This window comes from Bos indicus x Bos taurus, chromosome X (genome assembly GCF_003369695.1).
Source record: "Bos indicus x Bos taurus breed Angus x Brahman F1 hybrid chromosome X, Bos_hybrid_MaternalHap_v2.0, whole genome shotgun sequence".
In the NCBI taxonomy this organism is placed as follows: Eukaryota; Metazoa; Chordata; class Mammalia; order Artiodactyla; family Bovidae; genus Bos; species Bos indicus x Bos taurus.
The window spans coordinates 22,242,145-22,265,755 of NC_040105.1; the positions used below are offsets into that span (position 1 = coordinate 22,242,145).

The 23,611-nt window shown below is 42.4% G+C and overlaps 1 protein-coding gene across 2 annotated transcripts in view; it reads left to right on the top strand.

Moving 5' to 3' along the window:
* PDK3 (pyruvate dehydrogenase kinase 3) overlaps positions 1-23,611 on the top strand; it is an 82,639-nt gene that overhangs the window by 18,513 nt on the left and 40,515 nt on the right. For both annotated transcript variants that reach the window (XM_027533591.1, XM_027533592.1), the window contains exons 2-5: positions 9,388-9,529; positions 13,577-13,648; positions 17,651-17,835; positions 20,344-20,433. In XM_027533591.1, coding sequence (XP_027389392.1) covers positions 9,388-9,529; positions 13,577-13,648; positions 17,651-17,835; positions 20,344-20,433 — 489 coding nt within the window. The remainder of the gene's footprint in view (positions 1-9,387; positions 9,530-13,576; positions 13,649-17,650; positions 17,836-20,343; positions 20,434-23,611) is intronic.

The following is a 23,611-nucleotide window of genomic DNA, read 5'->3' on the forward strand; positions in this document are numbered from 1 at the left end:
TCCAACCTGACCATGAGAACGTTAGTAGGCAGGCAGCTACCCTTAGGCAAAGTGAAGGGCAAAAAGAGGATTCTTCTCTAAAGACGCTGAATGAACTGTTTAAGGTGAATAAGGGAAGCTTACAGTATGGTGTTCAGTTCAGTTCAGTCGCTCAGTCGTGTCCAGCTCTTTGTGACCCCATGAATCGCAGCATACCAGGCCTCCCTGTCCATCACCAGCTCCCGGAGTTCACTCAAACTCATGTCCATCGAGTCTGAGTGATGCCATCCAGCCATCTCATCCTCTGTCGTCCCCTTCTCCTCCTGCCCCAATCCCTCCCAGCATCAGGGTCTTTTCCAACGAGTCAACTCTTCTCATGAGGTGGCCAAAGTATTGGAGTTTCAGCTTCAACATCAGTCTTTCCAATGAACACCCAGGACTGATCTCCTTTAGGATGGACTGGTTGGATCTCCTTGCAGTTCAAGGGACTCTTAAGAGTCTTCTCCAACACCACAGTTCAAAAGCATCAATTCTTCGGCGCTCAGCTTTCTTTATAGTCCAACTCTCACATCCATACATGACCACTGGAAAAACTATAGCCTTGACTAGACGGACCTTTGTTGGCAAAGTAATGCCTCTGCTTTTGAATATGCTATCTAGGTTGGTCATAACTTTTCTTCCAAGGAGTAAGCGTCTTTTAAGTTCATGGCTGCAGTCACCATCTGCAATGATTTTGGAGCCCCCAAAAATAAAGTCTGACACGGTATGGTGTTAGGACCCCACCAAAAAGACCTATGTAATCCATGAGGCATTTGGGGTGCTCCCTTAGTCATGAGGCTGCCTCACTGAGCAAGCAAGGGCTACCTGCCATCTGAGGAGAGCCCACAGTGAGAGAAACTAAAATAAATGGCCAAAAAATGACTCCAAAGAAAACAAATTCAGGTAGTAGAAGAGTGCTTTGAAGTGCAATTTGAGAAATAAATCATCTTCTACACCTGTTTATGAACATCTTAGAGGACAGATGGCATTGTACAAAGATGGCCATGTGATGCTATTCTATGATGTGCCCTTGCCAGCCTTCCACCAAGTGGGGGGCAGTCGGGAGAGGAGGTCTGGTCTCCTACCCCTGAAGCCTGGGCAAGCTGTGGCTGCTTAGACCATTTGAGTATGACAGAAGGGGACTAGCAGTGTGACTTCTGTGGCTGGGTCATAAAAGGCCATGCAGCCTCTGCCTTTTTTATGGAAGCCATCCCAGAATCCAGCTAGCCCAAGGCCACCATACTGTGAGGAGGCCCTTGGAGAGGCCACCAGAAGATGCTGCAGTGGGCAGTCTCAGTCTGCAAGTAGTCGGCTGAAGCCTTGTGAGTGGGAAGCTTTCGGATGCTTTCAGCTCCCGACAGTCCAGTCACTCCCCCAATGTTTAAGTTTTCCCAGCTGAGGTTCCAGAGAAGCCTTACCTCCTGTGTCCTTTCTGAATTCCTGACCCACAGCATCTGTGAGCATAATAAAATAGACATTGGGCTGAGAGAAATAGTATGATAGCTGGCTGTTGTGTGGCTCAGATGGTAAAGAATCCGCCTGCAATGCGGGAGACCAGGGTTCGATTCCTGGGTTGGGAAGATCCCCTGGAATAGGGAAAGGCTGCCCACTCTAGTATTCTGGCCTGGAGAAGTTCATAGACTGTCTAGTCCATGGGGTTGCAAAGAGTCGGACATTACTGAGCGACTTTCACTTTGACTTGACTGTTGTTGGGGCATTGAGTTTGGTAGGGAATGAGGCGTGTGTGAGATACCTGATCTTTCACTCTTTGGCTCTGAAGTTTCTGGCTTGCTGTTAGTAATAATAACCCAAATGGTCTGGCCTAGAGTGGACTCAGCCTCAAGTTTGCTAGATCCCAAACCTACTACCTATCTTGATCTCCTGAAATTCAGGAGTATGTTTTCCCAAAGGAAAACTTAAAACTTCCCAGGCAGTGAAATAATACTTTTGGACATGGAGTAAAACAGACATTTTCAAAGTATGTGTGTGTGCGCTCAGTCAGGTGGTCGGACTCTTTGTGACCCCATGGACTGTAGCCCGCCAGGCTCCTCTGTCCATGGAATGTTTCAGGCAAGAATTTCCTACTGCAGGATATCTTCCCGATCCAGGGATCGAACCTGTGTCTCTTGTGTTTCCTGCATTTTCAGGCAGATTCTTTACCACTAGTGCCGCCTGGGAATAAATGTATAAATGAAGTATAAATGAAGCTAGAAGGAGCGGGGAGGGATTCTTTTGAATTTACAATCATTTGGTAGCTCTCCACTGTTTCTTTGGAAGGACTATTCAGTTAATCATTGCTTATAGCTCTGGTAAGTTCTAAAATAAATTATCTATCCTAAAATTCAGTGTCTTCAGAAGATTGAAATCTTATAAATACAACTGAAGAAAAACAAAAAAGATTCCCCTGAAATATTATTTTGTCACTTATATTTTACCCATTTTAATGTTGTTGTTGTTCTGTCACTAAGTCTGAATCTTTGCAACCCCATGAACTTTAGCATGCCAGGCTTCCCTGTCCTTTGCTACCATCTCCCTGAGCTTGCTCAAGCTCATGTCCATCAAGTCAGTGATGCCATCCAACCATCTCATCCTCTGTTTCTCCCTTCTCCTGTCCTCAGTCTTTCCCAGCATCAGGGTCTTTTCCAGTGAGTCAGCTCTTCGCATCAGGTGGCCAAAGGATTGGAACTTCAGCATCAGTCCTTCTAATGAATATATTCAGGGTTGATTTCCTTTAGGATTGACTGGTTTGATCTCCTTGCTGTCCAAGGGACTCTCAAGAGTCTTCTCCAGCACCACAGTTCAAAGGCAGTTCTTTGGTGCTCAGCCTTCTTTATGGTCCAACTCTCACATCCATATATGACTACTGGAAAAACCATAGCTTTGACTAGACGGACCTTTGTCGGCAAAGTGATATCTCTCATTCTTAATATGTTGTCAGGTTTGTCATAGCTTTTCTTCTAGGGAGCAAGCGTCTTTTAATTTCATAGTTCCAGTCACCATGGGCAGTCATTTTGGAGCCCGAGAAAATGAAATCTGTTAGTGTTTCCACTTTCCTATTTGCCATGAAGTGATGGGACTGGATGCTATGATCTTAGTTTTTTGAATGTTGAGTTTTAAGCCAGCTTTTTCACTCTCCTCTTTCATGTTGAGTGTGAAGTCAAGTGGGCCTTAGGAAGCATCACTACGAACAAAGCTAGTGGAGGTGATGGAATTCCAGTTGAGCTATTTCAAATCCTAAAAGATGATGCTGTGAAAGGGCTGCACTCAATGTGCCAGCAAATTTGGAAAACTCAGCAGTGGCCACAGGACTGGAAAAGGTCAGTTTTCATTCCAATCCTAAAGAAAGGTGATGCCAAACAATGCTCAAACTACCGCACAATTGCACTCATCTCACACGCTAGTAAAGTAATGCTCAAAATTCTCCAAACCAGGCTTCAGCAATACATGAATCGTGAACTTCCAGATGTTCAAGCTGGTTTTAGAAAAGGCAGAGGAACCAGAGATCAAATTGCCAACATCCGCTGGATCATCAAAAAAGCAAGAGAGTTCCAGAAAAACATCTATTTCTGCTTTATTGACTATGCCAAAGCCTTTGACTGTGTGGATCACAATAAACTGTGGAAAATTCTGAAAGAGATGGGAATACCAGACCACCTGACCTGCCTCTTGAGAAACCTGTATTCAGGTCAGGAAACAACAGTTAGAACTGGACATGGAACAACAAACTGGTTCCAAATAGGAAAAGGAGTACGTCAGGGCTGTATATTGTCACCCTGCTTATTCAACTTCTATGCAGAGTACATCATGAGAAACGCTGGGCTGGAAGAAGCACAAGCTGGAATCAAGATTGCCAGGAGAAATATCAGTCACCTCAGATATGCAGATGACACCACCATTATGGCAGAAGGTGAAGAAGAAGTAAAGAGCCTCTTGATGAAAGTGAAAGAGGAGAGTGAAAAACTTGGCTTAAAGCTCAACTTTCAGAAAACGAAGATCATGGCATCTGGTCCCATCACTTCATGGGAAATAGATGGGGAAACAGTGGAAACAGTGTCAGACTTTATTTTTTGGGGCTCCAAAATCACTGCAGATGGTGACTGCAGCCATGAAATTAAAAGACGCTTACTCCTTGGAAGGAAATCCATGGATGTGAGAGTTGGACTGTAAAGAAAGCTGAGTGCCAAAGAAGTGATGCTTTTGAACTGTGGTGTTGGAGAAGACTCTTGAGAGTCCCTTGGACTGCAAAGAGATCCAACCAGTCCATCCTAAAGGAGACCAGTTCTGTATATTCATTGGAAGGACTGATGTTGAAGCTGAAACTCCAATACTTTGGCCACCTGATGCAAAGAGCTGACTCATTTGAAAAGACCCTGATGCTGGGAAAGATTGAAGGCAGGAGGAGAAGGGGACGACATGAGATGGTTGGCTGGCATCACCGACTCAATGGACATGAGTTTGGGTGAACTCCGGGAGTTTGTGATGTACAGGGAGGCCTGGTGTGCTGCGGTTCATGGGGTCGCAGAGTCGGATATGAACTGAAGAGGCTCTTTAGTTCCTCTTTGCTTTCTGCCATTAATGTGGTATCATATGCATATCTAAGATTGTTGATATTTCTCTCAGCAGTATTGATTCCAGCTTGTGATTCATCCAGCCCAGCATTTCACTTGATGTACTCTGCATGTAAGTTAAATAAGCAGGGTGACAGTGTACAGCCTGGACGCACTCCTTTCCCAATTTTGAACCAGTCTGTTCCGTGTACGGTTCTAACATGGTTAGTGGTAAAAATGCATTGTAAACACAAACATTTAATTGATATTTAGAAAAAGCAGCATTATCAGAATGAGCTGATCATTCTGTTGGATTTTCGTGCCTTGCCGCTAATTTTTCTATTTTTGCGTTGCTTTTCTATTCTCTGATTCCCTTGCTTTGGTTCCCAAAACATTTCCCACCAAGTATTAAAGCTGAAAGATGTGGATAAAGATAGCCTTTAAGTAATCCAGACAGGAGACTACAGTTTTGGGAGGCATGTGCTCAGCCCTATGCTTTATTTATCAGATCACTCCATTACTTGAAGAAATAATAATTTTTTCCTACTTGCTGTAAACTGGTCGAATAGAGGATTAGAGATTCACCAGAAATATAGGCCATAGTGGAAACTGGATAAAGAGAATAACCAGTTAGAACTCTTGCTCTCAGAAGGCTGGTCAAATGCTGCTTTCTGATTGGTGACCATCACTTATTGGTGACCATGTTAAATCAGAAGTCATTTATGGGAAAAAGTCATTTGTGTTTCTGTGTCTATTTATCCTGTGTCTTGGTGAATTGGAAAGCTCTTTGGAACCTTTCTAGACAGAGCAATCACATTTTTTTGCAAATGTAGTAACGGTCTCCAACTTCTCAATGAAAGGATGAAGTATGAAAACCAAACAGAAAACAAAAGAGAATTAAAGGTTCATCAAAAAAGAAGGAAAAATTGAAGAAATACACGAGTGTATTTAAATTCATAAAATGACAATTTTCCATGCCTCTCACCCAATGCTTCTTTTTCATTTTCTGAACTAATACTAGGGAAAGATTTGATTGGTAAATTTGAATAAGATGAAGTCCATGGAGGAATGCAGAATAAAAATAGAAAATCAAAATTAAGGAATGTGGAGAAGCCAAGTAAGCAGGGAAAAAATGAAGTCAAATGACTGGGAAGAATAAGTGGAAAATACTCAGTATGCCAGAAGCCTTAGAAAAACACAACCCTTTTGAGAGGACATTCAATTAAAACCCAAAGTGTCTTTTTGGTAAGTTAACTGAAAAAAAAAATGGTTGAAACCCTTTGATTTAAAGTGAGTATTTCATATTAACACATAGGACAAAAAACTTTGAAGAGGAAAACCACGGAAAGGTTAAAAAAAATCGGGCATTCCATATATATTTTTAGGCTCACTAATTAACTAACGATAAAAGACACCCCCCTGTTTAAGCTGATGTATAATTAAGGTATCCAAGTACAAAGAATTCATCTCTGAAGCTAAATTAGAATGTAGGAGGCAAAACCTGAGATTTTTGCAGGTACTCTTAAAAAAAAAAAAAAAACTTCTGAAAGTATTCTCTATACTTGGAGTAAATCATTGAAAAGCTTCCATAGGTGAGGCACTCCAGTGAGTGCCATGGGGGTGGGGGATGGGTATACAGACAAATAAGATTTCTTTCAACACTAGTTTATGAAAGGCTGATCATCCAGGAAGGCTAGAATCAAAGCTTCCTGAAATTTGGTTAATTCAGGCCACACCCAGTAGTTAGTTGCCCTCTAGTTAGTGCAGGGTTGACCAATGCAAACCTCAAGGCTTTTGTTTAGGAAGAAAAGAAAAGTGAGTGGCAGGGACACAGAACATACTTTAATCCTTTTTAATCCTTTTTTAATTACGTAGAATCATCAAATGAGCACAGGCGACCTCGCTGAACGGGAATGCAGTCACGCTCGCAGGGCTTAGCATCAGTCTGTTTGATCTGGTACCCCGGGGCCTCGGGCTGTTGTGCTTTCTACCATCCGGTGTTATTAGTGATTGTGCTTTAATGAGTCCCCTCTTCTCAATTTAAAGAACCTGTTCATGTGAAATGTTAAGCGCTTTTTAACCCTGGCCGCAACCTCTGTGAGCTCTGTCCGGTTCTTAGACGTGTCCTGACGCTTGGTGGCATTCGTGAAGCCAGTGGGCGCTCAGGATTTAAACCCAAGTCTATCTCTGGCATCCGATCTTGGCATTACTCTTCTGCAGGCTCTGTCACCTTTGATCTCAATTCTGAAATCCACAAAACTTGACAAATGGAAGTTCTTTTTTCATACCCTTGGTGCTCAAACTCAGTCTGTGGCAAAACCTGGCCTGAAGTGGCTTGGGGCATGATCCTCCCTGCTCGGTGTGGGTGTTCACAGGTTGTACCACACTTGTATCTGTGTAGACTGGACTCTTTCTTGCAGTGGATGTATTTTTTTTTAACTTCCTAAAATCTGAAAACCTTTCAACTCAGAAGCCATCTAGCCCTGTGGGTTCCCAGAACAGATGGGAACCTGATCACCCCTTGTCACCTGGCAGCTGCCAGCCCACTGTCACTTCTCCTGGCCCTCCCTCTCATCCTGCTTCCCGCCACCCCACCACCACTGTGCTGTTCATCTGCGGCTCCTCATGCTGTGGACATGGCGACTTAAGCACGTCAACTTTTGTTACCCCCAAAACTCAGAAGACCGAGGTCATGCTGATAACTTCCAGTTCCAATTCAACACCACAGGGTTCTCGCTCTTTCCCATTCCCTAACTTCCTTTGCAAGGAGAACGTCATCATTTCTTTTGTGCTTTTTTTTTTTAAAAAAGAAAATGTCCTTTCTATATAATCAGGATACAAACTATTTCTCCTGGTACATGCAGATGTACATGCCCATTTTAATTTCGATAATAGGTCCTTCATTTTATAATGAGGTTCACCACAAGTTGTTTTGAAATATCAGCATTTTTAATGCACTTGGATGAACAATGGTTCATCCATAAAAATTATATTTATGCAGAACATTTCAGGAATGATTTTATGTATATATATATATATATATAATCTGAAGCAAAGCAGCCTGAATCATTGTGTTAATCATCTAAGTCAGATAAATGTGTATCGAGTAAGTGTTGGAAGGTCATTGCTGAGATGCTACACTTCTCTTCCTTTTTGCAGTATTTTCCTTAGGAGAAAAGGGAAAAGCAGAATTATTGATTAATTACAGATTTATCAGAGGCCTTCAATATACTACTCAATTAGAATGGGGAAAGTGAGGGATGGGTTAAGACTTTAATCTTTTATTCTGACTTTTCTGGAAATAGAGAAGGGGGCAGGGGGCATTGGGCAGAAGAGGTTCTGCAGATGAGCCTCAAAAGTGGATTCTTTTATTTCCAGTCTCACTTGGTAAGGACAGGAAAGGAAGAAACCAGAACTGGGCTGGAAGTGTTAGAATGGATTTACTTCTGAACCTCTAATTTGCTGCCTCATCATAGGCAGAAGAAAGTGGAGAGTTTGGAGGTGAGCCCTGCTTCCTTCTCTCCAGGCCTGGCCCTGAGGTGGCCCATTTCCCAGCAGCCTGCAGGGGACATGGGGCATCGGGAAGGCCTATCCGATCGTGAGGGAGTTGGGCCGGACCTGTAAGTATCAGGACAGAAGAAGAACTAACATTCACTGAACACTTGGCTCTGTATCAGGCTCTGTACTTGTCACGTGTCGTCTTTACAAAAATGGATGTTTCATCCCTATTTTACAGATTAAGGCAGCTGAGACTCAGAAGTTAAGAAGCTTAAGAAGGGTTTCCTACCCCACACAAGGGCAGAGTTGAGGCTGAAGCACATTTCTGTCCCCAGAGCTCCTGTCCTTGCTGTCACATCCTTGCTGGATTTACAGCAGGGTGGGGCTTGGGAGCAAGACCAATCATGGAACTGCTGGGGTCACGTGGCAGCCAGGGAAGGGGCCCGGGGTCTCCTCTTTCACGTGGTCTGGTATCTTTTCTCTCACTGTGCCACCACTCCAGTGCTGAGGGCACCTGTGAGCTGGCTTCTTGGGCACCTCCCGAGTCCTGTGTCTTGGTCAGACCCAGGGTCTGTGGCTGCTTCCTGGTCCTGAGAGAAACATGTTTGAAGAAAGTCTTAGGAAGCAGTCGACCCACAGTAGGTGAATGTTTGTGGAATGAATGGGTTTGTTGCCTTCTGGAAACCCCTGTGAACAGGAGTGAATTTACACGTTCTCCTAGTTTTCTACATGGCAGTTTTCCCACAGCGTTTATTTGAAAACAAATTCCGATTATATCCCAGGTCACTTTTATACCGCCACTGGGAACACTAGGGATGTATTTGTGCGGAGGAAAAAAACACAGCTTTCGAGGTTGCCTCTTGGAATAAACGCTCCTTTTCTATTCTAATTAAATTATTTTCTTAAGCTTGCTATTTCAGAGGATAAAGATTTAACTAGAGATTGCAGGGTTACTTAATGTTTTCTTCCCAGCCAGTCACTGGGCTATCATGCTGCTGCTTCTGCTGCTAAGTTGCTTCAGTTGTGTCCGACTCTGTGTGACCCCATAGACGGCAGCCCAACAGGCTCCCCCGTCCCTGGGATTCTCCAGGCAAGAACACTGGAGTGGGTTGCCATTTCCTTCTCCAGTGCATGAAAGTGAAAAGTGAAAGTGACTCTTTGCGACCCCATGGAGTGCCGCCTACCAGGCTCCTCCGTCCATGGGATTTTCCAGGCAAGAGTGCTGGAGTGGGGTGCCATCGCCTTCTCCAGGGCTACCACGAGAACCCTTATTATTCCATCTGTTAGGGTATAAAATCACGGAACATTTTTCATCTGTTAATAGGGAGAGATAATGCGTGTGAGAAAACTTCGTATATGTTCCTACGAAAGGAGCTTCCTGTGCGCCTGGCTAACACAATGAGAGAAGTTAATCTTCTGCCGGAGAACTTGCTTAACCGCCCTTCGGTGGGATTGGTTCAGAGCTGGTAAGTACATAGTATGTGGCAGATGGGTCTACCCAGAATGCTCAGGACATTTGGCATTGGGACCATTCTCCCTAAAAGTACACGTACTGCTTCCTGTGGGTATTACTCATTCAGGATAGCTGGGTTTCTTAGGTAATTAAAGGGTTTTTTTTTTCTAAACTAATACAACAATGTGTAATTATCCTAAGGAAAATGCTTTTCAACTGTATGAGACACTTGTTTGACTTTTCAGTTTTTTTCTGGTTATAAATCTGAATTTTCAGGTAATTGAGAGTTTTAAGTTTTTTTTTTTTTTTTTGGTTTGGACGCAGACCATTTTTAAAGTCGGTTGAATTTGTTACAGCATTGCTTCTGTTGCATGTTTTAGGTTTTTGGCTCTGAGTCATGTGGAATCTTAGCTCCCTGAACAGGGACTGAACCCACACTCCCTACATTGGAAGGCAAAGTCTTAACCGCTGGACCACCAGTGAAGTCCCAAGTTTTTCTGAGGGGGAGGGGTGGTAGTGGAGAAGTCTCAACATAGTGTATAATTGTCCTAAGGGAAATAACTTCTCAACTGTACCAGATACTTTCTTGACTTAAAATTTTTTCGGTTATAAATGTGATTTTTATTGGAAAAAAAAATAGGGAAGTGAAGAAAATTATGGAAAGAATACCAATGCAGTGGCCCCTGTGGGCAGGTCTCCCAATTCTTTCTTTGACTAGGGGAATGTTGCTACTTTGATCCAGTCTCTGTCATGGTTTTTTCTGTTTTTCCTTTTAAAAAAGTTTTTGGAAGATCATACTTATTTTAGGACAAATTAAGTCATTTGAAGGGGAGCATCCCAAGTGAAAAAGATCAGCTACCTGCTGTGCTTCATCTGCCCCATGAAAAGTCTGAAAAATCTTAACAGGATAACTTAATGTGATGCTTAAAGCATGTGCTGTCTAATTGAGGAAGTTGAGTTTGTGACTGAACTGCCCACTCGGTAGGCAGAGTGTGAGGCAGTGGCTGAGTGGTAGGAGGGAAGACCAGGTGGTGTATTTTTAGAAAGGGATTTACATGGAAATGCTTCCATGTCTCCTCTGTATTCTCCAAGCAGAGAGCAAGTCCCCATGGAGAGAGCTGGAGGAGTGCGTGAGGCCGGATGCAAGGAGAGTGGAACCATTCATTAGTTGGTGGCTAGACCGGGCTACTGGAGGATAGCCATTCACCAGTCATTCCTCAGTAATGCTGGTTATAGTACATTCTTAGGGTTGAGAATGAGTCATCTGAGAAGCAGTCTATGGGTGGTCTTAGAGGTACAGTATTCAGTTCCTCTCCCAGACAGGCAGCCGTGGCTGGCGCAGCAGACCCAGGACCCAGGATAGCTCAGAGAGGCAGCGACCTTGGCTTCCATCTCAGAGTCAGTTGGATTTTGCCCTGAACTCATAGCTTGTTTTAGAAGCAGCAAGTATTATTCTTGCTTGCATGAGACTTTCTTATTGCTCTGAGACCATGATAAGAGATTTTCCACCACGAAGTATATAAGCACTATTAGGGGCCTGCTACTGGGCCGGAAATTCTGGATAGGCTAGCTATCTTTCAGTATTACTGTATCGCCCCAATCTCGGAATCCAGTTCAGGAGCATGTGTCATCTTGACCTGTCGTTTCCTTTTCTTCTCGAAAGCGAATCTTAAGTATACTGGGCCATGAAGCTCACCTGAGTCAGTGTGTTCTCTGTGCCTTCTTGACTTGCAGGATGAGAAGCTCAGCATAATCTTCGACCTCTTTCCACTTATAACATTTTTTTAAATGACATCCCCTTCCGTAAGGATGGTGTGCCAGCCTGAAAATCTGCTGACATGTGGCAGGCCTGAGGGCATCACTGTGGATGGCTGCCTGTGGCCTCTTAGGATGGCTTGACCTAATGATTTTAACAGTGTCTGATTCATAGCCTTAAATGCTCAGAAACCATATTAAAAAATTATCCCGAGATGAACATGCTTTAGTATCATGCATTGTCACAAAGTTCAGGTGAGGCTGATTAATAAGACATCATTCCTGTTTATGTGTTTATAAGCTAAACGGTCATGGTTAGTTGTTGGCATGCCCTCATCCTCTATCCAACGCAGAAGAGTAGGATTAGTTGTAATTAGTTACTAAAAATAATTGGGATAAGGGATAATTTGTTCAGACGTGTTCAGACCCAAAGCAGAGCTCACACACCTCTAAGTAATTGGAATCCTGAATCGCATTATTTCCTCCATTCTCCAGATCTTTACTGGACACATTATTGCTTACGCTGGCCCTGACTGAGATATGTTGGTAATCAGCAACAGGACCTGTTTCAAAGGGCCTAAAAGAGGCATAGATGGGGAAACAGTGAAAACAGTGACAGACTTTATTTTGGGGGGGCTCCAAAATCACTGCAGATGGTGATTGCAGCCATGAAATTAAAAGACGCTTACTCCTTGGAAGGAAAGTTATGACCAACCTAGACAGCATATTAAAAAGCAGAGACATTACTTTGCCAACAAAGGTCCGTCTTGTCAAGGCTATGGTTTTTCCAGTAGTCATGTATGGATGTGAGAGTTGGACTATAAGGTAAGCTGAGCGCCGAAGAATTGATGCTTTTGAACTGTGGTGTTGGAGAAGACTCTTGAGAGTCCCTTGGACTGCAAGGAGATCCAACCAGTCCATCCTAAAGGAAATCAGTCCTAATATTCATTGGAAGGACTGATGCTGAAGCTGAAACTCCAATTCTTTGGCCACCTGATGCAAAGAACTGACTCATTTGAAAAGACTCTGATTCTGGGAATGGTTGAAGATGGGAGGAGAAGGGGATAACAGAAGATGAGATGGTTGGATGGCATCACCAACTCAATGGACATGAGTTTGGGTGGACTCCTGGAGTTGGTGATGGACAGGGAGGCCTGGTGTGCTGCAGTCCATGGGTTCGCAAAGAGTTGGATGCGACTGAGCAACTGAACTGAACTGAGAAGAGGCATTCTTTCTCTTCCATTTACATGTTGATGAATTTAGGTTAACTCTAAGAAGGAATCCTCTTTATTTCTGATTCTAACTTCTTAGCATCCTTTTCAGGGTCACACACTTGCTTATTAAATATTCTATGCACTTTTTTTGGTAATCAAACTATAGACTTGATGTCCCAGTTAGGATATGTGTATTAGCAAGTTAGCAGAAAATCCAACTAAGCCTGACTGAAGCAATAAATGGTGACTAAGATCCTCCCATAGGATGAGCTTTTGGAGTTGGTGTAATTCAGAGAGTCACGAGATTTTCAAGGTCCTACTTTCCATGGGATTGACTTCATTCAGTTCAGCTCAGTCACTCAGTCGTGTCCGACTCTTTGCGACCCCGTGGACTGTAGCAGGCCAGGTTTCCCTGTCCGTCACCAACTCCTGGAGCTTGTTCAAACTCACGTCCATCGAGTTGGTGATGCCATCCAACCATCTTGTCCTCTGTCCTGACTGGATTTTCTCCTGGTGACAGAATAGCTGCAGCAGTTGCAGGCTTTACATGCACCTCTCTCCCAAAGACCACCAGCAAATCTGCTCTCATTTTAGTGGCCTGAATTGAGGCTCCATTCTTGAGCCAACCCCTGAGTTCGGGGGAATGCAGTGCAGTGACAGGCTTAGACCAGGACTATCAGACCAATTAGGAATTAGTGACAAGAGGAATAGGATTACCCAGAGGAAAACTGGCCACTCAGGAGCTCTGCATAGTATGAGCTTCCCCTGAAGCACTTGAGTTCCATGGGAGAGCGAGGGGATTGGATGGATACCTGGGTGGAAATTTAAGGTATTCCAAGGCTTCACTGGTGGCTCAGACGGTAAAGAATCTGCCTGCAATGCGGGAGACCTGGGTTTGATTCCTGGGTTGGGAAGATTCCCTGGAGAAGGGAATGGCTACCTACTCCAGTATTCTGGCCTAGAGAATTCCATGGACTGTATAGTCCATGGGGTCACAAAGAGTTGGACACGACTGAACTGGCTGGTGACAAAGGAAGAGGGGAAGGAGGCTGGATGTTGGGTAGGCAACTAACACAGTATCTCTTTTTCAGGTATATGCAGAGTTTTCTTGAACTTCTAGAATATGAAAATAAGAGCCCTGAAGATCCGCAGGTCTTGGATAAGTAAGTAGGATACTAAACTTACCTGAAAGTCAAAAAAATGTTTTGGTAAATGGAACTCACATCACTGAGAGCCAAGAAGTACAAGTGGGATGGAAGCATTAGGTTTCTTAATGGGTAACAGCTCAACATTGCAGTTTTTTAATTAATTAATTTTTCATTGGAGGATAATTACTTATTGTGATGGTTTTTGCCATATATCAACATGAATCGGCCACAGGTATACATGTGTGTCTCTTCCCCTACCCATCCTGAACCCCCTTCCCACCTCCCTCCCCACTCTAAATTTGAGCTAAGAATTTAACTAGTACCAGAAGACCCTTCAAATTACACCTCATGATCTAATTCTTAATACTTGTGCTTCTTTCTGGTGAACTGGTGCTGGGCACCCACCGTAAATATTGCAGTAAATGTTCCACCTAGTGGTAGTTTTAAGAATGCACTGACCTCTGTGTATACATGAGTTTATGTACTTAGTCCCTTATAATTTGTTTTTAAAGTTTCAATGCAGTAATTACATTTGAGCTCAGAGAAAAGATAATGCTTTTATTATGGAGAAGCATAAAAGTATGCTATTAACATAACTATTCTGAATTCCATTGCTGCTATTAGGCATGGAGACTGCTAAATTTGCATGCTGATGGAAAATATTTCCAGTTTTTCTTTTTCATTTAACCAGAAAACACCCAGCTCTGAGTGTGTTTTTTCCCCAGCCAGGAGAAATTGTGTCCTCTTCCCATTAATTTTCTCCTCTTTCATGTACCCATCATTGAATGCATACAGCAGGCCTGTTGTGCTGAGGAATTTCCAAGTAGAAACCTGGCCCACATCATTGTGGCCAAATGCCTTACATGTAGGTGTTCCATAAAAAGAACTAAGAAATATCACATTACATAAGTGACCTTAGCTCCAGGCATTTAACCCAGCTGTCTCAATTCACAGATAAGGAAAATGAGGTCCAAGATGGGAAGTGACTTCCCCCAGATCGTAACGTCAGTTTGGAGCAGAGCTGAGTCTCTAAATCATATTCACTCTCCCTCAGTACAGTTGCTCTTTGCAATGCACCATATTGCCAGAACTGCTGGTCTGAGTCTGAGTCGCTAGGTCAGATGTACTTGTAAATTAAAATGCAAAGGAAAAAAAGTCCTGACCTGTTTTTACTTCGTGAGATGTTTTCTTAATGGGTCTATGAAATGTGGAAGAAGAGGCGTTGGATTAGGGCCCCGGCTGTAACGCTTTCCTTGTTACAGGCCTTTGCTGTCATTTAAGTTATCGAAGTTAAATGAATCGAATCCAGAAGCTTTGTTTTCACCAAAGTCCTTAGCTAGTGACAGTTTGTTTGGCTGGTATCCTGCAAATAAGGACTGACCTCTCTAGCTTCAGATTTGGGGATGTAGGTTTGTGAGCATCTGTGATATTACATTTCTGCTGTGTACTTCCTGCAGTCCTGTAATTTGTGGACACAAGCCTTTAGAAGCTGCCAACTTCTGGATCCAGTGTGTACAAGATCGTAATGATAACAGCTCTCAGTGAGTTTCAGTAACCTGCCCAGGTTGCCATGAAGCTAGTTGGGAGACTTGAGGTTGTAGAAGCCAGATGCTTGTGGTAAAGGAAGGAATGGGGAGTCCTGTTCATCATAGCAGCCTTTTCTGCTCAGTGAGAGGTTATATAGGAGTCGTGAGCAGGGAAATCATAAGTAAAGTGAAAGTAGCAAGGAAGATGAGGATGTTGATCATAGTGACAAAGTTTAGAAGAGCCCGGGACTTCCACAGTGGTCCAGTGGTTGAGTCTTTGTCTTCTTATGCAGGGGGTGCCGGTTCGATCTCTGATCAGGGAACTAAGCTCCCATGTGCCACAGTGCTGTGCTTAATCACTCAGTTGTGTCCGACTCTTTGTGACCCCATGCACTGTAGCCCACCAGGCTCCTCTGTCCGTGGAAATTCTCCAGGCAAGAATACTGGAGTGGGTTGCCTTGCCCTCCTCTAGGGGATCTTCCAAACCCAGGGATCAAACCCAGGTCTCCTGCATTGCAGGCAGATTCTTCACTGTCTGAGCCACCAGGGAAGCCCTGGGTGTGGCCAAAAATGTAAAATTAAATAAGACTTGTTGCAAAAAAGAAAAGGAGCCCCAGAAGATTGGGTAAGTAGTCTGAGAATTGAACCATTGAGGCAAGTCTCCTCCCTACAGATAAGTTGAGTCACTTTCCTACTGTAATGAATTGTTACACTTTAGTAATATTTCATTATGATTACATTGGGAAGAGCATTATGTAAAGGATAAATGGTCCATTAGAAAATTTCTCATGAATAATTTTGACCTTCTAATTTCTGAGTTGACTTATTCATTTTTGCTGTCTCTGTACATATGTATTTATTACAGAAGAGTTTCATCATTGAGAAACATAAGACTATGCAGATAGTCACTCCAAATTTCCATTACTGGAAATTAAACTGTTAACATTTTCCTTCCATCCATACTTTTAACTTGGCGTACGTGTTTCTATATGTACAGAATGTTTTGTTTTGGTTTTTACAAAAATAACAGTGTCAGTATTATAGGTCTACATAGTGGTCCGCCTGTAGATAAGTCAGATGACTTGATCTCCTGTTACTGGGTTTAGAATAGTTTGTGGTCTTCTTGCTACCCTAAGTAGTGCTCTAAAGAACAGCTCTGAAATACGGTTGTTGACCTTATCCAGTTCTTTTCCTAGAGTCAGTTCCTGGGAGTGGAATAACTTTGTTTGGGCTTTTGATACAGGCTGCTCAGTCGCCCCTAGAAATTCATCAGCTACGTGCCCACTCTCTAGCCAGCAGTGGTTATTCTTTGCCAGTCCGGTAAGCATAGTGTTGCATTGTTTTAATTTGCTTTCCTTTTATTATTTCAAAGGTAAAGTTATTGGCATTTGCATGCCCTCTGGTACATTTTCTATTGATACCAGGCCCCTTGCCTAGTTTTCTGTTAGAGTGTGGTCATCTTTTCCTTTACTAAGAATAGTAACTCTTGTGAATGTATATTTCTCAGATTTAACTTTTCTTGTGTCCTTATAAGATTGCCGAGATCCTAGACAGGCCTATGATTTGTTTCTTCATGGTTTCTGCCTTTGGTATTAGGCTTAGAACAGTCTTCCTTACTCCCAAGGTTATATACTTACTCACCTGATTTTCTTCTTTCTTTTCTACAATTTCACCCTTTTACATTTAAGTTTTTTAATCCATTTTTGGGCATAAGGTTTAAAATTGGAGCATGACTTATATTGTTAGTCAGCTATCCCAACTAATTTGTTTCCCTACTGACTTACATTGTCACTTCATCATCAATATTGCTGAATTTTTACACACACCTTCTCATTCATCCTTGATTCTGGTTCCAAGGTTTTTATTTGGTTCCATTGACTTGCCTTTCTGTTCTTAGTTACCATTCTCAATATAGTTTTCCCTCTACACCTTTACAATAATGTACCCAAATATTTGAATAGGTTTGTCTTAATCACCTTTGTTCTATCTGTGTTCCATCACTGTTGTACTGCTGTGAGAAATTTGCTTCAAATTTTTGCTTTTAAACAGTTTGGCACCATTTATTTCTTCATGGAAGCTATCTTTTTAAGAGTCCATCATAAATCCTTGGAGATTTTTGGTATTGTCTTCATGTTGTCAGAAGAAACATCAATAAATTCTGCAGTTGTGTATTCAGCAAACATTTATAGGGTCTGTTTCATATGTAATTATTTATCTAGAAAGTCAGTGGATTCCTAAAAAGGTATTTGAGCATTCTGTTTCTTTATTTAAGAAGTATTTCCGAAGGAAGACTTTCTATAGAAAGTTTCAAGCAAAAACTGGGTAATCCTTTAGTTTCTTGTGAGTACTTCCTTGTAGCCTATGATGATAATGATGGTTCTGCCTATAAAAATACCAGCAGGTAAATAGTTCTGAAATAAAGCTGGGAAATTTGTGCATTAGTCCATGAAACATAAAGACTGACCACTTTTTTTGTTTCCTTCCCATGCAGCTTTCTCCAAGTCCTAATTAAAGTCAGAAATAGACACAATGATGTGGTTCCTACAATGGCCCAAGGAGTGATCGAGTACAAGGAGAAGTTTGGGTTTGATCCATTCATTAGCAGTAACATCCAGTATTTTCTGGACCGATTTTATACCAACCGCATCTCTTTCCGCATGCTTATTAACCAGCACAGTAAGTTGGGTTTTCCTGGTCCAGTTTTGAAAAGATAATCAGAGTTATTTCACCCAAATGTTTTCCTATTGCTTCACTTTCAATTACTGATCTGCATTTTTGTCTAGAAATTTTACTTCTAGGTCAGTTTTTCCTAAGTGAGTTCTATCTATGAAAAAGCTAATCTTTAGAACTCTCAGTTAAAGGAAATCCTTGAAAGGCTTTTTGGATACTCATATTACAGACAGGACCACTGCCTGCCTTTTAAGCCTCTGCTGTTATGTTCCTGGTGGGGCATAGTATCTGACAGGCACCTGGCAGCCTGGTGTTCATCTCCGAATACTTTCAGTGTCTCTAGAGTCAGTTCTAATCTTTATCCAGGATGGCACATGGTTTCCTTTTTTGGTTTTAAAAACAAACCTGACATAATGATACTGAGAATATTGAATTGGCATGTTGGCAATATGAGCAATTGATCTTACATTTCACAGTGATCAGTGAAATCAGATTACGTGGAATTGTCAAACACTAATCTTGTATTGAGAGTTTTACTCTCCTCTCTAGGCTGATAAGCAGATAAGAAAAGAATAACTAAAATTCTCTCCACAAAAACTTTTAAACTCATTTTCAGCGTGTCTCTGTGTCCAATTTCATAATTTTTATGAAAAAGCATCTAGTGTCTAGAGTCGAATTCATCCTCTTTGTTGAGTCAGAAAATGGACAGAGCATCTTTATTTTAGTAATATTACTTTATTTGGATAAACAAATGTTATGCAGCTGTTAAATGTGGGTTTGTTCTAAATGTATGTCTGTTGAAAATGTAAATGTTTGGCAATTTACAGGAAATTTAAAAGAAAAAAATAAAGAACCCCAATACTATTGAATTAAACTACTTAGATAACTGCATTTTCTTTCTGACCTGAATATGTATGTCCACATGGTTTTTGATCATTAAACCATGTACATGTTTTTCGATCATTAAACTTGCGCATCTCTTGTTTTTCTTCCACTTAATCAATTGGCACTTTACATATTGGCCTAATGCCCATGTTTGTCCTCTTTCATAATTAAAACCTTCACCTATTTTATTTAAGCATTTTCCTTTCGTGGAGTCTAAGTTATTTCCCATTTCTTGTTTGACTTAAAAATAGTCACACATATAAACATTTGCATTCAGATTGCTTTTTTCTTTGAAGGGGTCTCCTTTTGGCTTTTTAAAAAAATTATTTTTAATTGGAGGATAATTGATTTACAATGTTGTGTTGGTTTCTGCCATACAACAACATGAATCATCCAAAATTATGCATATTTTATAATTATAAAGTATACAATTGTATAAATTGTCCTCCCTCTTGAACCTCCCTCCCACCCCATCCCAGCCTTCTAGGTTGTCACAGAGCACCAGGTTGAGCTCCCTGTGTCATATAGCAACTCCCCACTAGCTGTCTGTTTTACACGTGGTTGTAGGACTTCCCTGGTGGCTCAGACGGTAAGCGTCTGCTTACAATGCAGGAGACCAGGGTTCAATCCCTGGGTCGGGAAGATTTCCTGGAGAAGGAAAGGCAACCCACTCCAGTACTCTCGCCTGGGAAATCCCATGGATGGAGAAGCCTGGTAGGCTACAGTCCATGGGGTCGCAAAGAGTTGTATACGACTGAGCGACTTCACTTTGTGTGTATGTGTCAGTGCTACTGTCTTTAATTGTCCCACCCTTTCCTTCCCTGCTGTGTTCATAAGTCTGTTCTCGCATCTCCATTTCTATTCCTGACCTTCAGATAGGTTCATCAGTACCATTTTTGTAGAATCCATATATATGCTTTAATATCTGATACTTTTTTTTTCTCTTTCTGACTTATTTCACTCTGTATAAGAGACTCTAGGCTCATCCACCTTACTAGAACTGACTCAAATTCATTCATTTTTATGGCTGAGTAATATTCCATTCCATTGTATATATGTACCACAACTTAGGTTTTTTTCAGAAGTAAAATTTTGCCAACCTTGTATATTATGAAAGTAGTTGAGTGTTCTCTTAAAAATGCTTGCACAAATAGTGTAGTATGGTGAAAGTAACTTCTATGATCGAGGCATTTGAAGTGTTCATGGTAAAAGACCCTTTGTAAGCCTAGCCTAATGCTGTAGACTATTTTGTAAATATTTAGTGAATGTTGGAATAACTGTCTAGGATATTGCTGAGAAGGTGGGTTAACTTGATTCAGGATGAAAGGAAGCAGTTTTTCAACCAGATCACATTGGGTCGGGGAGAGCAGGTTGGATACGTGCTTCATGTTGCTGCTTTAGGACTGGCTAACTGCACGTGGCAGGTCTCACGGCATGGCAGGTCCTCCACTGTACGATAACTGATCACCAACCAGTTGAGTGGATTCTGTTACTCTAAGTCACTGTGGCTGCTAAAACAGCTTTCACAATGAGAGGATCGTTTCAAAACTTAAAAGCCCTGAATTCCTCTGCCTGACCATCCTAGCCAAGTGTTTTTAATCCTCTCCCTTTTCTCTTGGGTGTGTTTAGCACTTCTGTTTGGCGGTGACACCAATCCTGTGCATCCGAAACACATCGGAAGTATTGATCCCACCTGCAACGTTGCTGATGTTGTGAAAGGTAAGGAGGCCAGTGTCATGTTAGAGATTTTGTTTCGTTGGGATGCGTTAGGGATGCAGTTTTGTTGAGGCAGCTTGGCTGTAGGGTTATGGCATTGAACTGTTTGCTGGTTCATCAGACCACTGTGGGCCCAAGCCACATGATCCAAATATGATCTGTTCTTTCTTGGCAGCTCAGGCAATGATGCATAGTTTGTGATGCTCAAAATGGGATTTTCTACTTCATGGACCAGGGTTTTTCTTATAGTTCTAGCTAAATAGTAAATATTTATGAGTTTAGGTAAGAGTCTAAGTTTTGATTGCCACCACTGTCTGAAAATTTGAGAATATAAACCCTTGTTGTAAAATTCAGCTGAATTCACACATTGGTTAAAAAGTAGACATCTTGCCGACATGCCCTCCAGGTTGTAGGTTCTATGAGGCATTTGTGCTCACGGGTTCACTGGACATTGAGCTGGGCTCTGTTCCATTAGCCTCAGGGTACAACAGAGTGCATTAGAACAGCATTTTCCTCAATTTTCACTTAAGGTAAATGCTAGCTCCAAAAAGCCTTCCTGGTTGTAAATCATTGAGCGGGTTCCTGGCCCTCTCCAGTTTTTTTTTTTTGGTGTTATGGTTACCCTGCGCAGCCTCACATTCTGAGACTGTCCCCTTTCCTGGATCGTGTCTCCTGCAGCCTTCCTCTAAACCCACATCTTACCCTGTCATGACCATCGCTCTCCCAGATCGTCATCAGGATCTCTCTTGCTGTCCTTTGTCTGGATTGTGTAGCTAGGTGAGAACAGGTAGAGCAGGGCTTGGTCTCTTTGGCAAAGCTCTCAAGCCCGCCTAAAGTGGAGTGACCCTTGCCATCGAAGCTTAGAGGGCCAAGGGAGGGGACCCAGTGTCGGCAGCCTCCCTGGTGGGGGAACAGACCAGATCTTCAGCCGCTGAAGCTAAGGAAAACCTGTGTTACTAATATTTGGTTACCCTGGGTATCCCCCTGGTGGCCTTAGCTCAGCCAAGGCTTGTCAGACTGCCTTGGCTTCTGTTTAGTTAGAAAACATGTACTCACATTACTCCAGTTATAAGTGAATAGGCTCGGCTTCAGCTCCCGAAGATACCTGTAAGTTTCTCTCTCACAAGATAACCCTCTGCAGGCCCCCGGCAGCGGAGGGAAGCAGGATCCATCTGACCAGGGCCTGTATGTTCACTTGGCCCTGGCCCAGTAGCTTTTATGATCTAGAAAACCTGGTTCACATAGTTGACTGCCACATGTGTCTTATGGACAAGACACATATCCATAAAGCAAAAGGGCATTATAATATTGATACATTGCATAGATGCCTTTTCTCTTGAACTGCCAGCAATTTGAAGTCAGGGTTTTTGTCTTATACTTACATTGCACCTCACCTAGAACTTAGTATATGCCTGTGTACATGGTCAATAAATACTCCTTGGCTTCCAACCTCTGGTAATTTACTTTAAAAAAGGAAAGGCTTTATTGCAGTACAATTCACATACCATCCAATTCACTCATTTAAAATGTACAATTCAGGGATTTCTAGTATGTTCACAGAGTTGTGCAGCTGTCACCATAATCCAGTTTTAGAAGTGTTTCATCACCCCACAAAGAAAACCCCATGCTCATTAGCAGTCACTCCCCACTACCCCTCTCCCCAGCCCTAGGCAACCACTAGTTTACTTTCTGTCTCTACAGATATTCCAGTTCTGGACATTTCATGTAAATGAAGTGATACAGTGTGTGGTCTTTTGTGGTTGGTTTCTTTCACTTAGTGTAATGTTTTCAAGTGTCACCCATGTTGTAACATAAATCGGCACTTTATTTCTTTTTATGGTCCAATACTATTCCATTGTGTGAATAGACTGCATTTTGTTTTATCTGTTCATCAGCTGATAGACATTTAGATGAGCTAGGTGACCTTGGACATGTTATATAACATCTTTGGGCCTCCGTTTCTTCATCAATAAAATAGTACTCTTGGCAATTCACCTGTATCCTAGGGTTCAATGAGTTGACATAAGTAGAGCTCCTGAAGCAGGACAAGCACCCAACAAGGGCTGGAGGTAGACAAGTTCATGAGCATCCTGGGGCAATCCCATGAGTCATGTGCCTTCTCACTTATACCATTGATTGTGTAATAAGTTGGTGCCTTTGGTTTGTTTCTGGCATAAATTGTTGTTGTTGAGTCACTAAGTCTTGTCTGATTCTTTGCGACCCCATGGACCGCAGCATGCCAGGCTTCCCTGTCCCACCATCTCTTGGAGTTTGCTCAAACTCATGTCCATTGAGTCAGTGATGGCATCCAACCATCTCATCCTCTGTCATCCCCTTCTCCTGCCTTCAATCTTTCCCAGCAAATCAGCTCTTCACATCAGGTGGCCAAAGTTATTGGAGCTTCAGCTTCAGCTTCAGCATCAGTCCTTCTAATGAATATTCAGGCGTAAATTATAAAATATTTAAAATCATTTAGGACATTGATAAAACAATTGAATATTTGATGATACCCACTGGAGTGGGTAGCAATTCCCTTCTCCAACCCAGTTGGTATCTTCCCAACCCAGGGATCGAACCCAGGTCTCCTGCATTGCAGGCAGATTCTTTACCAGCTGAGCCATTAGGGAAGCCCAGATGTCCAAGAAACATTGTTAATTTTGTAGGTGTGATATTTGCATTGTGGTTATGTTCGTTTTAAAGGCATCCTTAGCTTCAAGAGAGATTCTTTGAGATACCACACTTGATACAAAATGCCATGTGGGATTGACTCCAGAGAGTGGGCAGTGAGAAAGACTGGGCTGTGTTGGGAAGCATTGAGTCTTGTGATGAGCACACAAGGATTCTTGACACTGTGCTCTGTGCTTCTGTCTGTGTTTGCAGTTCTTCATGATAAAGCTGTAAAAATACACTCCTTTTTTATCATCTCAGTGTTTCTCTACAAAAAGCGTCTCGCTCATTTTTAGAGAGGTCGTAGCCATGAGTCAGTGTAAGTAGAGAACTAATGGGCATTCTTGGCAGTCGTTAGTGCTGCTGTCCAGTGAGTCAGAGGAGGCGGCTGCACGCTGGTGGAGAGCAAGGGCCGGTGTTTGCAGCCCTTATTGTCTGTGTGGCTCTTCCTGAATCCTGCCTGGACTTGGCGTCATTTGTAGCGATGCTCCTGTTGGTCTCTCTAAAGTGAAAG